The 15,028-nt window shown below is 40.6% G+C and overlaps 1 protein-coding gene across 1 annotated transcript in view; it reads left to right on the top strand.

The window, feature by feature from the left end:
* Positions 1-15,028, top strand: part of LOC132983433 (intermembrane lipid transfer protein VPS13B-like) — a 282,789-nt gene that overhangs the window by 205,858 nt on the left and 61,903 nt on the right. The window contains exons 38-41 of the mRNA XM_061049726.1: positions 3,208-3,603; positions 10,635-10,837; positions 11,967-12,183; positions 13,589-13,773. Coding sequence (XP_060905709.1) covers positions 3,208-3,603; positions 10,635-10,837; positions 11,967-12,183; positions 13,589-13,773 — 1,001 coding nt within the window. The remainder of the gene's footprint in view (positions 1-3,207; positions 3,604-10,634; positions 10,838-11,966; positions 12,184-13,588; positions 13,774-15,028) is intronic.

The raw sequence follows: 15,028 nt of genomic DNA, 5'->3' as shown, positions 1-15,028 counted from the left end.
ATTAGGAAGGGATGGGGTTTTGTTTTTTTTTCTTCAGCATGAGTAGGCTCAGTGATTTCAAGCAAACACCAAAAAAAAAAAAAAAACAGACATAAACTCTCTGTCCCTGTCTCCGTCATCTTCTACTCAGTTGTGTCTTTTTGAGGGTCTGTGAATGAGCCCACAGATGTAACTGCTACCACTTGTAGGCGAGTGAAGCAACAGGTGATAGATTAGCTAGAGCAAATTGGAACCATTACTCACCCCTGTCCCTGGTTCCCGTCAAGCTATGGGTCTAAGAAATGTTGTCAGTTACTGTATACAAGTCTGTGCCCCTCCGAACCGACCAGAAGAACTTTAATATGAATCAGATGGCATTTGAGGCATGTGTCACAGGCCTTATTGGGATCAGGCTTTTGTGTGACAGTGGGATTCTACAGATTCCCTTCAAACAACTCTTGGCCCTCTCAAACAAAGACATGCACACATATCGTAACCTACAGACCCTGTGTAATTGGACGCATTGCCACCTGTGGTCTGAGACGGCCTTTCTGCTGTCAAGAGTCAAGTAACAGTCAGGTAGAGAAATCAAAGGTGTGGTTGGAATGAAAACAATGTTTGTGTTGGTTTCACACACACAACTTCGCCCGGCGCCGGGTTCATAGCTGGGACGGCGTCATGCGTGACCTCTTGAAAACAGCACAGTAACCTGGATAATAGGCAAATTTGATCTCTCTTGAGTCTTTGCAGAGATATGTGTGCCTCTGTCAGACCTTGATCTCCCACTTTCTAAAGTGCTAATAGAGGCTGACACCTGAGAAGGCCCAGTCTGTAACTCTCCCAGCCTGTTCGCATTAAGTCCTGTTCTTTAAAGGTACATCACCTCTTAACCTCTAGGTTTGATGCTGACTCTTTGCACAGGCCTTACACTGACATCCTCAATGCTGGATTCAAGGTATCCCCCCCCCAAAAAATACTAATGTGTTAAAAAAACGGACTCCCGGAGAAGCCGTTTTTTTCCCCCCTGCCTGGCAATGAAAGTGCCAGTGGATTTATTTTAATCATTGATATTTCCTCCCTTTTAAAATAACCCACTGTCTTTCCTTACCTCTCTAATCAGTCCCTCCAGAATTTCACAGACATTAATGAGTGATTGTTGCGGCCTATAATGCTGGATTTTGTGGCAGCTTTTCAATAAAGTTGCAGTAAAAGTTGTGATGTTTTTCAGGCTATTTTCGTTTTTTTTTATTAGTTGCAACTGTTTTTATTAATAGCTTTACAAAAGAAACCTCAAAATCCTATTCTAAAAGATGATTTATTTAAAAAGAGTTATAAAGGATTTAAAGTGCACAGAACCTGAGCTTTATTTTCTGGGACCTCATAACTTAACTCAGGAAACCCTCATTCAAAACAAAGAAATGACACACACACACACACACACACACACACACACAGTCAGCAAAACACACAGCCTGTCTCTCATGCTGCATTCAGGTGCTGCTCGGGTGGTCCAAGTTTCCGAGTTGGGAAGTCGTTCTTCCGATTTCAGTGTTTTTCGCCTGATTTCAGTTTGGAAAGTCGGAATGTTGAAAGTTACAGCTGAGCAAAAAGTTGATGTGCAATAGGTGAATTGCACACGTGATTACACATTCACAGGGAAAGACACTACATGCTACACACATTTTATTTAAATGAAATGCAAAATAAATATAAATATAGTTTTTAATTCAATAAAAGAAAATATGACAAGCATTATTTAGGCCACCAAAAGAAGATTATTTTAACTACTAACTCTTGATTAATGTTCCAGATCATGTAAAAGCTACACTGACTAAAAACAGCTCGTTATTATGGGGGATCGTTTCTTTAGAGTGAGGGCTGGAGGATAAGTCGAAGGGGGGGGAAAAAAAACACTGAGAAATGAGTACAACAATTGGCTATACGAGATAGAGGGAAAGAGAAAATAGATGTGAGGGGGTAAAGGAACCTGGATGAATTGCTGCATACACTATATTTATTTCACTGGAAAGTTTCCTGGTGATAAGTCAAGTGGAAATGACAAGCTACATTGCAAATTCCACCTATCTCCTCTCCAATTCCTCTCTCCAGCCATCATTTGCCTCACTGCCACTGGATCAAATGAGAGAGAATCCTGAGGGCAGTGATTATGTTAGTGTGTGTGTGTGTGTGGGTGTGTGTGGGTGTGTGTGTGGGTGTGTGTGTGGGTGGGGGGGGGGTGTGCGTTTGCCTCTCCTTTTGGCAAATAACCTGTTCATATCATCCATAGCTCCTACCTGGGAGGAGACAAGGAGGCCTAAAACACTTACAACCCCTCTAAACACTGGTGCCTTGATCAGACCGTGAAAAACATCTGCACTTGTTTTCAGCTGCTTCCCTCTCCCATCATCATGACCAAGTGGAAAAATGGGATAATGGAAGTAGTGTAAAACGGCATTGAGTTAATTCATGTGTCTCTGTAAATTCCAGTCAAGTGTTTGAAGGCTGCTGTGCACCAGAGAGTGCAAGAATGAGGTAAAACAAGTGAGAGCAGAGAAGTCTTGGATTTATGAGGTTAGCATTTGAAAAAAAAAAAAAAAAAAAGTTTCCTGTATGCTGTTTTGCAGCGTCACTGTAAAATGTTTCAGAGAGACAGGCAGTAATTAGATGTAGGCATACATTTTATGTTCATGTAACACATAGGTAAAGGGTCTGAGACTGAAACCAGCTGATATTTAGCAGGTCTCTCAATGCCAAATGGAGTTTCAAAAATATTGAAATGACATTGTACCAAACAGTTTTCTGTGGGTTAGATAGCTGCAGATGTTGGGCAGTGGGACGTGAGTAAAGCCTGGCTTTTCTTTAAACCCAAATTGATTTCATCCAGTTCATTCTGGGTGTCTACATGACAAGAATAGTTTTAGAGACAAACTAAAAAAAGAGAAGTTTTTTCAATGCTGGATTCAATTTAAAATTGTTTGTGGATCTGCTTTGAGAAGACTGAACTGTTTCTCACTAGTTTGCTAATGACTCCGTTAAATTAGATATCAAGTCTTTCTTTCACTGCCTGCTGTCTCACTTCTTTATAAAGCAAGGATGAGCACAACAGATACTCACCCAATTTAAGAGAGACTGCTACAGAGGGAGTTGTTTTTAAAGTTTTGATGACCCTCTTTTCTCAGTATTCATCATTTCTAAACTTGTGTTCTTTCATTTTATCTCCACCCACAGCTGAGCTGAATGTGGAGCTGTCGCGTCCTCTGAAAATCAGCCCTACACTGGCAAAGCTTGAGCAGTCAAAAGCCTACCTAGAGAAAGTCCTACAAAACCACACATGGGATTTCTCGAGTAAAACATCGACTGCTGCCTCCAGCCCTCGTTCCTCCCCAATGAAGACGCCTCCCAGGGCCTATCCCTCTCGTCCTGACTCGCAGCATCAGGCCTCTGCCCTGGACAAAGCCAGCAGCATCAGAGCCCTGGCCCTTTTCTTCCACAGGGTCTCTCTTCACACTGCCCAGATTGTGGTTGTCATGGAGACAGAGGCCCATCCAGTAAGGCCTAGTGTGACAGTGTCGGTGTCGGCAATGACAGGAAGTCTGGATATGAAGTCAGGACCTAGGATGGAAGGTCAGTAAAGTCAAAAAATGTTACTTCGGGGAAGTAAGTTAGCTGGGAAAGTGTTTTGAAGTACCAAGGGAAAAATGATTTCATCATACTATGATCCTTTTTATTCTGCTGCTGAATTTCGAGAATAAAATTGACCGGAATCTAGAAACAGGTGGAGCTTCATTGGAAACAAATGTAATGACATCACACTGTTTTTAAGAAGCCATTAATCATGAATCATTAGAAATGAAAAAACTCAACGGGCTAAAACCAGTGCGCCCCACACTGTTTGAAATAAGTAGATATAAATCCATTCTAACATTGTAATCGGTGGTTGAAGGGGTCTTTTTGTAGATTTGTAGTTTCTTCACTTTTTTTAAATCATGAATTGAGTCCATAGAACTTTCTACTACACATTTTTTTTTTTTTTACAAATATGTGAGGTGTCTTCCTTTTTAAAAGATTTACGACTGTCATTCACTCACACTGGGAGAGATTGGTAACCACATTCCAGTGTTGATTTCGTTGTTATTTGTAATACTGTTCATTCTTTGCACATGCTAGCTAAACCCTCATGTGCCAAAAACAAGGTCTGTCAGTAAACTGTAAAATGAGATGTTTATGTTAGTCTTGGATCTGAAGTTGTTGTGAGAATGTGTGTATTTGATTGCATGGATATGCGTGTATTAGGGCCTAAGAGAAAGATATTTTCAAGTGCTTATGCATCACTTTGTGCGAGAGTGAAATGTTTGGTTTCGTGTTAGGCTCAAACCCTTCGTTCATCAACACTGACAGGAGGCATCAGAGTGTTTCCATTATGACAGAACTGCTAATGCTTATGTAAATCAAAAATCTTCCAGTTTCTATCCACTGTTTGGAGTGAGTTGAAGCACAGTAACAGTGATCAGGGATTCTGGTTTGTTTTTCAGCGTCTGCTGTTCTTTGGCATGTCTTCTGAATTGAACAACAGATGGAAATGTAAGGACAAAAGCAGTTAAGGGCCAACATGCCAGATGCAGTAGATAACAAGCAAGATTAGTCATTTTGCAAAGACAAGATGTGCGTCAGTACCACAGAGCAACACATCCCTTGTTGACTAGGTTTGAAAAGGGACAGGACAGAGCTGGAAGTGGGCTCCCTGAGTGCATGCATCTGTTTGACAGATGTTGTTATATAGACTTACTTCAGATAAAATGATTGTCAAAAATGTTAATTAAAACCTCAAACAATTTGCACTTTGTTTACTAAAATCGGCATAACTGCACAGTGACAGAATACTCAGTGCTGCTGGCCTGCTCTGCTTTTCTCTTGCTTTACAGCCTTCATCCATGTGTGATTTGTTGCCTTTGATAAACACATTTGAAACATTTTGTGCATTGCAATGGAAAAAAGAAAACGTTTAGAGACAATTGTACTTTTATGGCAGTGAAACCCCTCCAACTTCCTTTGCATCTATAACACTCTTCTATTTATGGTGATTGCCTTTCCTTTGCAGGCAGAAATATATATATTTTTTTTTAAAAGGTTAATAGTACCGGTAATTGTTTGATATATTTTGCAAAAAAAAAAGTTTCTCTCAAAGCCTTTTTAAATTATATTTGGGTGCTCCCTGAAGTATTGGTTTATGAAACTCTATGTAGATCAGACTATAGGCCCTGATTTTTTTATCTTTTTGCCATATCTCTGAATGGACATTAAAACTTCACGAAGGGGCCGCTGGTGGCGCAGTGGTTAGTGCCCGAGCCCCATGTATGGAGGCTGTAGTCCTCCAAGCGGGCGGGCCAGGTTGCCCCTGATTTCTGACTCCATCCACTGTCCTATCTCTCCATTAAAGGCACAAAAAGCCCAAAAATTAATCTTAAAAAAACAAAAACAAACTTCACATAGAGTAAAACATTAAAAAGTAAAAAATCCACCAAATCCTACTTAAATGATTACACATTTGCAATAGTTGAATGGAATACCAGAATTAATTAAACTGAATAACATGTTTGTTCACCTAATTGTTTCTCTCATTTCCTTCTGTTGATACATGTCGCACACTTATATATCTTTTTCACAACATGCAATGCAATTTTCCCCGAGGGCTTCTTCACATAGTGTTTCCAGATTTGTTGCCATCAAAAGGAGACAAACTGTCTCCAATTACGCTGACTGATTGCTAGTGATAGTAGATGTATCTACTGACTTTTAGCCTTAGCCGCACCGACTTCATCACTCAACACACCAGCCTCTCCAGTGCACTCTGTACCTCGGAAAATTGATACCTTGGAATTTTTACAGAGATAAAGGCTAGGATTTCTGTTGTGTAAGGTTGAGCGTTTGAGCTGCCACAATAAGTCAGCTGGAATGACCCCCCTGGGAGAGCTGTACATGAGAGATGTAAGACAGGAAAATGTAGTATTTCTACTGCTACAGTTTGTTCAACTACTGTTGCTGCTGTTGTTGCTCTGCTGGTCCTCAGTGGCAGGCTGGGATTGATGGACCACATCCTGAGCAGACGTCAGGATAATGCCAGTGTGCAAAGGAAACAGGAGGAGGAAGAGTTGTGATGGAGAGGATCAGGAGGGTGATGGAGATGGAGATGGAGAAGTTCGGGGAGAAAGAGGAGTCGGATCAAAGATGTCCCAGTAAATAAAAAAACATGATCAGACCAAGACAAACATAACGATTAAGCTGGAAGGTACTACAGTTCATCCAAGGAAATACATGGTTAAGTTTAATAGAACAGTAGGGTAGATGAAGAAAAGAACATGCATGTTACCAAAAGTTTTACTGGAAGTGGTACACTAGTCAGTTAGAAATAAGATGAGATTATATGCATGTAGACACAACTACCAGAATCAACTCAAAAAATAGAAGTTCACATCACAACAGTTACATTAAATGAAGGCAGAAAAAAGGAGAAAAATGGGAGGTTGAGACAAAGAGGAGATATTAAAGCGGACTAAAGGGGGAAAGCCTTCTGACTGCTATGGTAGAGAAGTAACAGGGTCACCTCAGTACATGCCATGACATTGCTCCCACCCTATCCTGTCTTCATCAGTGCACATCCATGGTTGCGAGGGGGTTGAAGACCATGTCATCTTCCCAACCCCCCCTCATACATGAAACATCTGGGGCTCTGTACCTGGTCATGGAAGCCCCCTCTGCCAGGGGACAAGATGGAGAGAGAGAGGATTAGGTTGACAGTGAGGTGTGTTACCAGATCCTGTGTTAATGAAAAACAAGTGGAAGCCCTGCATTCCTCCTTCCATCCACAGCTCACCACTCCCCAAGGTGGGGGCATTTATAGTTCACTGAAAGAAAGGAGGGAGGTGCACAAGCAAGAGAGAACATATGTCTAAGGTCCATGAAACAAGACCCTCCCTGATCTCTCAACTCTCCTTCAGAGTGCCATGGAGTGCCCCTGATTTCCTGAGAACACACACACACACACACACACACACACACACACACACACACACACAGGTATCGACAGACCCTGTTACCAGTGCACACTTTTTCATAAGCACACAAACACAATCACTCATAGACACAAAGCCTTCTCTTCCTTCCTTTGCCTCTGCTGACACTCTATAAAGAAAACCTTAGTTTATAGAGCAAGGTGATAAATCCAACCCCGTCATCTATTAATTCATTTAATTCACATTAAGTCAAAACTTCAATTGACATTTTCTTTTGTTTGTTTTGCTGAAAGAGGGCCATTTTTCTTCCAATCATCATTTAACATTTCATTTCAGCTTGAACACTCAGAGATAAGTATATCGTAGCAAAGTCCAACCTGCATTCCTTTTTGTTTTATACCCACATCTCGAAATCTATGTTGAGCCTTAAATTAGCAAATTAAAGACCTGAACCTTAATTAAGCCAACATTTCATTTCATTCATACTTTCTCTGATATGTACATTTACAGGGCACCGGATAGCCTAGCGGTTATGTCGTGCGCCCCGTGCACAGAGGCTATGGTCCTCGTTGCAGCAGCCGTGGATTCAAATCCGACCTCGGCCTCTTGCTACATGTCATCCTTCCCTCTCTCCTCCCAATGTTCCCCGTCTTTCCTCAGCTGTCCTGTCCAATAAAACCAAAAAGGCCACACAAAAAAATCTTTAAAAAAAAAAATAAAGAGAATGTAAGTTAACTGACCCTGGAACATTTCATGGAATATGTATAATATGAAACTAACCACCATCTTAATGTATTATATTTGCTGGCACATGTAATCAGCATTAAAGCCAGTAAGCATTATCGTTGGTTTACAGTAGATGAAACCTTTGGATTCAAGAGAGCCATAAAATATGAATATATAAAGAAAAACTGTTGCAAAAAATTTAAAGACCGATTCAAAACAGACTCACTAAACAGAAGTCTAAAGTTTGTTATGGATATATATAATGAGAGAATGTGAATTACCTTTTCATATACTATATTTTTACATCATTTTCCCCATTGTACTTTATATGTCCAGTTTAATGCTATTTTCTTTCAACTTTATTGAAATCAACCAATCAGTTTAACTTCACATATGATCTGTTGGGGGAAATAATCAGAAGACCCACTAATATATTTACTCTGGATGGCATTGACCTGGCTTCTTGAATCTCTCTCTCTCTCTCGCCCCCCCCCCCCCCCCCCCCTCTCTCTCTCTCTTATCCATCACAGAGACCATTTTCAATGCATAACTCTGGGCTGATTTTGCGTCACGTATGAGATTGCCCTTTCTAAATCTGAACATTTAAAATGGGCTTCTGTTGGGCGATGTTGTATTGTCGACATTCCAACAGTGGAAATGAGATCTCTAATTTGCAGCGTTATGTCCATACATGTCATCCTCTAAACTCTAAACGGACCATATTAAGAGTTAAACTTTAGGAAATAAACACAGATCTTTCATACTGCATTTGCTTATGTGTTGCAATTGTCACTGAACCCATATGTAACTCATCAACTCTCATTAGTAACTGTGAAATGGCTTGGATGACACACAGCTCCCTGCATTATGCCATTTTGGCCATCAACATCCCCTGCTAAGAAACCAGTTTCCTCAAGTGTCCTATAGTGGTCTTGTGGTGAGTGAATGGTGTATTACTGTAGTGAGTGACAGTATATTACTTCTATCACTCTTACATCCCCAAGAGTCTTTGGGGGCCTCTGCTTGTTAGGTAATGACTCCTTTAGGCTTCCTCTAATTGATTCCATATAAATCGTGGTATAAATCAGCCAGGCAGTGGTCAGATAACGGCTGCCAGGGAGAAACCATCGCGGTAAATCAACGTCTCCCATCTTATCTAATCTTGCCCAAGCGTTTGCCAGAAGTGTATTTCACATTAAGGAAGATTTCCTTCCACCCTCTTTCCCACCACCCACTTTGTTTTCTTGAGTTGTATGTTAAACTTGGGTGGATGTGCACTCGTGCTCTGGTTTTTCTGGTAAGATAACTATGGCAGCAGGCGAGAGCGTGTTTGTGCGAGGTTAGGTTTGTTGGAATTTGGTTTTTATGGGATTTTCAAATACACTTATTTCCTTATTTAAGGTAACCCACTCTCACATGGACCTAACCCACTGGATTTAAACTTTGAACTCCTACTCAGGGATCATAAAAAGTGACACTGATGATATCGTACAAAAGAACCTTTTCTCAAGAAGAATGTACTTCTTGAGAAAAATGTCTTCCCAGTGTTATATTTCTGCTAGAAGAGTTTGCACAAGAGGAGGAACTTTTAGTGGAACCCCGCTGTTGTCTTGCTGGACACTAATGTTAAAAACGGTTTTCCTTATGACAAATCGTATGTGTCGTGTGTTTATCAAAACATATTTTTTTCTCTGTTTCTGTGTCCTACATTCAATCTCTCACCTTCTGTATGAATCAATTTGTCTCTGCATATTTCGCCTCTTTGCTCATTCCCTTTTTTTCATGACTTTCTCATCTCTTCAAACCATCCCGCTTTACCCCAGGTGAACTCGAGGAAGGCCGAAATCAAAGTCTTTACTCAAAAACATTTTTTTTATGTAGGGTGGTGTCAGGTGTTTTGTCCAGCAGTTTAAACCCAGCAGATCCAAAGGGACTGAGATATAGAGGGGGAAAATTAATCAAGTTGACGGTTTTGATAGATTAACCATAATGACAGTACATATTAACTGTTCGACTATTCATTCAGCCAAATTTAACTTCTTGATGTTGATCTAATATTTGAAAAAAAAAAAAAAAGAATTATTACTTCTGGTTTTGTACTTTTTTTTACAACTTGTGTTATTAGCTAAAACTTTATATAATAAGAACTATAATATGTTGCTTACAGTTATGAAGTGTACCAGGTGTGCCGCTGCTTTCTCTATTTTCCCAGACTTACAGCCAAGTAGACAGGGGTGAGAATATGTGAGGTGAAAAGGCATGTTTAAAGAGCTGTTTCTCAGGGCATTATTAGTCATCCAGGACTGAGCTTTCCAAATGGGCTGCTTTTTCTTTAGCTGTAACTGACTAGATCAGTCCTCCCATGTCAACAACTAGTAGAAGGGGTTTCAGTTCGGCTGATTTATTGAACTGAAATGCCAACTTTAAGTCAGCCTGTGACCACAGTGACACATCTCTGCTTTAATGGAAAGGACAGAGAATTGTGAGCGTATTAAGTCGAGGATTCTGCTACTTCTGGTTATTTTAGAATGTGTGGGTGTTTGGCTCTCCTGTCTGGATCTCATTAGGGTTTGTGCACTGTCATCATATCTCTGTTAGTTTACCAAATCATATAAACACTTTGTTAAACTTGAATTTTTACTATTTCAATTCAGCATAACAACGACCCTAGAACACCTCTGTTCAAGGAGACGACACATGGAGTGGAATCTGTTCTTCTCATAACCTCATGCTGTTTTACCCTTTCAGCCTCAGTGTTTTTTCAGTGCATAACAAGTAAAATAGTAACAAATAACTACTATGAATGTAGGGTTTTTTATTGACAGGATCTTGGAAAGACCAAAAGAAGACCTTCTATATTTTGTCTTTTGGTTCTACTGAGCTTTACATGGTATTCATTCTACTCCTTTTGTCTCCCAGATGCAATCCAGGCTGCATCTGTGCAGCTGGAGCTTCAAGATCTGCTAGTGAGAACAGGGCTGAAGGATCGGAGCCGTCTTCTGCTGGGACCGTTCTCCTGCAGCACTTCCCTGGAGGCTCAGTGGTGTCGGCACAGTGGCAGCCCTGGACCTGAGCCCGGCCTCCCAAAACTACTGCTGAACCTAAAGGGAGGCCTGCTGCAGGTTTGTGTACTCATGAAATCACTCCAGCCAGCATCCTAAATCACAAGATTTATCACTCAAGGCAGCAAAAGTTTGTCGAGGTCAAGGTAAGAGCTCTGCACCTGGCTGGAAATGAGTGTCCCCACTTAGGGTTGCTTCAACAGCCTCATCACCTCAGCGTCAGTGTTTGTGGTTTCTAAATTAATGAATCTGTCATTTAAAGGCCAAACTCCTCACACTCTCCTTAAATCCTCTTTTTCCTCTCAACTCATGCCAACTTTGCAGTTGAAGTGATGACACTGGGATTTGCATTTTGTAATTTCACTGTAGATTTGAGTTACATATTCTGCTTGTGAAGTAGGAATATTATGATGCTATTTTTCATGGGGTTAGTGTGCCTTTTTCCCCATGAAAGGTTACATAATATCCACGCCGCAAAAGTCCCTTTTCAGCAGCACTTACGTCGAGTTTTATTACAAATGTATTATTCCACATTACTTCTTCAGGGGGAACCCCCTCTCCTTTCCCCATTTAAAAACGGCTGCCTCAATGCTTTTATTGCGTGCCCATTAAGAGAAACATGACTCGCAACTCACAACACTTAATACGTAACCCTACATTTCCCTCTGTAAATATTGGACTTTCTAGTGTTTTAATCTATTGCTGTACAAAAACCACCGGAATTCCTTCTGATTCCTCTTTCCAAAAGGCTTCTCAAAGAAAAAGAAAAAAAAAATCCCCAGATTTTCCTGTTTTTACAGTTTAGTCATTACCCACCCTTGCAAGCTGGTGAGTAGCAGCTCCATGTGTGAAGAGTTTTTGACTCAGAGATTCCTGGTCTTTAGTCCAAACCCCAGGCAGACTGGCTTTGATGGAACACGGGAAGGGGAATGCCGTGTGTAAGTAAGGAGGATGTAATGCTGTGTTGGGTAATACTGGAAAGGATGTGAAAGGGTGATGACAAGGGTAACTCTGACTGTTTCCCATCCTCTTTTGTAAATGAATGTAATGTAATAATGTTCATATTTTGCATTAGATGAGTCTGTGTTGCTGTCTAAGTTCTTTTCCCAGCAGTCATTTTTTTTTAAATCTCTCCCATGTCACTTTTAAAAATCCTAACTTTCACTGTCTTCTCTCAATCACCATTCAGGTCTTCTGGGGCCAGGAACATCTGAACTGCTTGAAGCTGGTTGAGGAGCACCTACAGATGTACCTAAACCTCCAGAGAGGGGACTCAGATGATAGCTGCAGCAAAAGCAAGGCCTACAACACCCATCCACCTGCCTCTTCTGCCCCTCCCACTCCTCAGACAGAGCACAGCTCAGACGATCTGCGTACAGGGCATTTTCAATACATCCAGGACTCAGGTAAACTTTGCAGTACATGCTGATTTTCTGCAGAGATGACAGGTGCCGAGTTTGAATAGATTTTTTCTTTATCCGCTGGGATTCATGTCATTTGTTGCAAAAAGACAAAATTGTTGTTTTTTTTAGTGCACTATTCAAGATTCAGATTCAGATAATATTGCTTAGAGATGTTTTTTTTGCTGTTTATACCATGTCAAGCCAATACATATGGATAAAATATTGGTTATTCTGGTTTCTGCATTCATAGGATGAATACTAACTATGATCAAACATTCATAAACTCATATAAGTGAGTTTATTTTGACTAATAAAAAGGATCTTTGTGCCAACGTAAGATGTCATTTAAGATTAACATCGCCTTAAATCAAAGTCAGATCAAAGTCCTCTGTGAAAATAAGTTTCATTAGACATATCTGCCTGGTTCCACTCTGAGTAACATGCTGTTTATTCCCCCTCTTTGTGTTTAGCAGTGTGTGATGTCCTCTGCGCTCACACAGACATGCACATGAACATTATACACAAAGGATCAAACTTCACTTTGGCTGCAGACCAGTCATCCACTCTGTCAGCTGTGGTTGAGTCTTTGTTTGTTGCACTGTTCCACTGGTCTTTGATGCATTTAATATGCTGGCTGAAGCAGGAGGACATACACAGTAGTGAACTAGAACAAGGGAGCAAAATCTGTCAGCAACATGTTTTGAAAAGCCAGAAAAAAAGAAACGGGCCCCAGAGAACAGTGAATGCCCCCAAGGGCCGGACACAGGGATGGATGGGATTAATTGACTACAAGAAAGCTGGATGGAAAGACAGGTGGAAGGAGAATCTGCCCCTGCACCTCAATTACATGAGTCCAAGACAACTAAAACGAAGCATAACTTCTAAAAGAACAACACACTGTCCACCTTCATGTTGGCAGCTTCATACAAAAAGAAAAATTAGTCACTGACAGGTTTTGTTGCCCATTTGAATATGTTTCTGTAAATAGACTCTGTTTGTATGTCCAGAGGCCAAACAAAGCAGGTCTCTGCTAACTATTTCTTCAGAATAAACATTTTTCCAAAGGACTTAAATTCCAAACAGCAGCCATGACTTTAGTCAGACATCACTCACAGATGTAGCTCCACTGTTACCATGATTTGCAGGTTGTTGGCATGGTGCCGTCAATGGCAACGCAATTGTTTATATATCTACTCAGACTCTTACTTTATAAAAGGCTTTTTGGGATCGTAAACATTGTAAAGCTTCTAAACATCTTGAAGGAGATAATAATTGTCATTGTTGTACTCGTACTACTCTCAACTTTCCCTGCCTCTGATTTTTGTCGTACTGTTAAACACGGCAAAAACCTTTCTTTTAGACCGTTAGTGGATGGAAGTGAAGTCATTTGTACTTCTGGTTCTTGCAGCTTCCCAGAGACTTCCAGGACCCCATGAGGTGGTGTTCTACAGTGAGACAGAGGATTGCCCAGGGGTGATGTTGTGGAGGTACCCTGAACCTCGAGTCCTTACCTTTGTCAGAATCACTCCGGTCCCCTTCAACACTACAGAGGACCCTGAGATCAGCACTGCCGACCTGGGGGATGTCCTGCAGGTAGAGACCGGCTCAAATACTAAAATACCATTATGATTTTCACATCATTAGCTCCTTAGTTCTTATGTCTTCATGGCCAAAGTTATTGTTCTCCTTGTCACAGTATCTTATCTAACGCTTCATCTCTACTTGTAGATTAAATATCAAGGAGCCATTGTACTGACTAAGCTCCCTTTGGGATTTTATTCATGCCAACTTCTTTGGATTTCGATAAGAAACCTGGATGTCTCATTTGCTACTGACTTTTATCACCGTTTTGCACCTACATGTCAGTTTTAGTAAAGTGTTCACAATTGGCTAAACTCCAAGTCAACAGCTTTGTATTGAGATATTCTGACTTCACTACAATGTTGAGTTTAATAATTTTAACTTTGAGCTGGTTTTACGGTAAATCTGATTTGTTTTTTTACTGTAGGAAATTCAATATGATTCTGCTTACGTGATTGAATTGCTTGAGGAAGTTCCATACATTGCTTCCCATAAAATGTATGGGCCTACCTTCTAAATCGGTGGTTATGAACCTTTTTCACTCCATGGACCGGACAGCATCTGACATACTTCTGACAGGCCGATGGGTGGGGCGGTTATTACACACCTTATGGCAATCCTCTACCAATGTCTTGTTAAGATACATGAAGTACATTAAAAGCATAATGCAACCAAAACTACTGTAGAAAACAAAACTTAACTCATCTGAGTTCTGAGCTTATTTCTCAGAGACAAGATGGGTTTTCATGTTTTCTCCTTATTAGCTTACTAAGTGAAAGTGACAGCTCACATGCACAGCTTTGACCTACAAGTGACCTTATCACTAAAATGTTTTTTGTTTTTTTGGGGGAGGGGGGCTTTTTTGTTTAGACATAGGACCGTGGATAGAGTCAGAAATCAGAGAGAGAGTGGGGAATGACATGCGGGAGAGAAGCCACTGGTCGGATTTGAACCCGGGTCGCTCATGTTTAGGTGTATAGCCTGTGTACAATGGAGCGCACACACTAACCACTTGTAAAAACAATTTTTTTATTAGTATTGATCAGCATCTGAAATATAATCACATGCTATTTTGTCCCTGTTTGAGCACTTAGTTAAGCCGCCTCAGCGTCTTCCTGCTGCTGCACTGATAGAAAATAATAACACTGAACAGCTCATTTCACTTAAAAAAAAAAAAAACAACAACTCAGTTGACCAGTTGTAATCAAATAGAACCAGATAGGACCTGCAAAATATTGTAATTTTAAACATCTTGATTAAAAATGTG

Source organism: Labrus mixtus, chromosome 11 (assembly GCF_963584025.1).
Source record: "Labrus mixtus chromosome 11, fLabMix1.1, whole genome shotgun sequence".
In the NCBI taxonomy this organism is placed as follows: Eukaryota; Metazoa; Chordata; class Actinopteri; order Labriformes; family Labridae; genus Labrus; species Labrus mixtus.
This window is presented reverse-complemented; position numbering and strand designations above follow the sequence as displayed.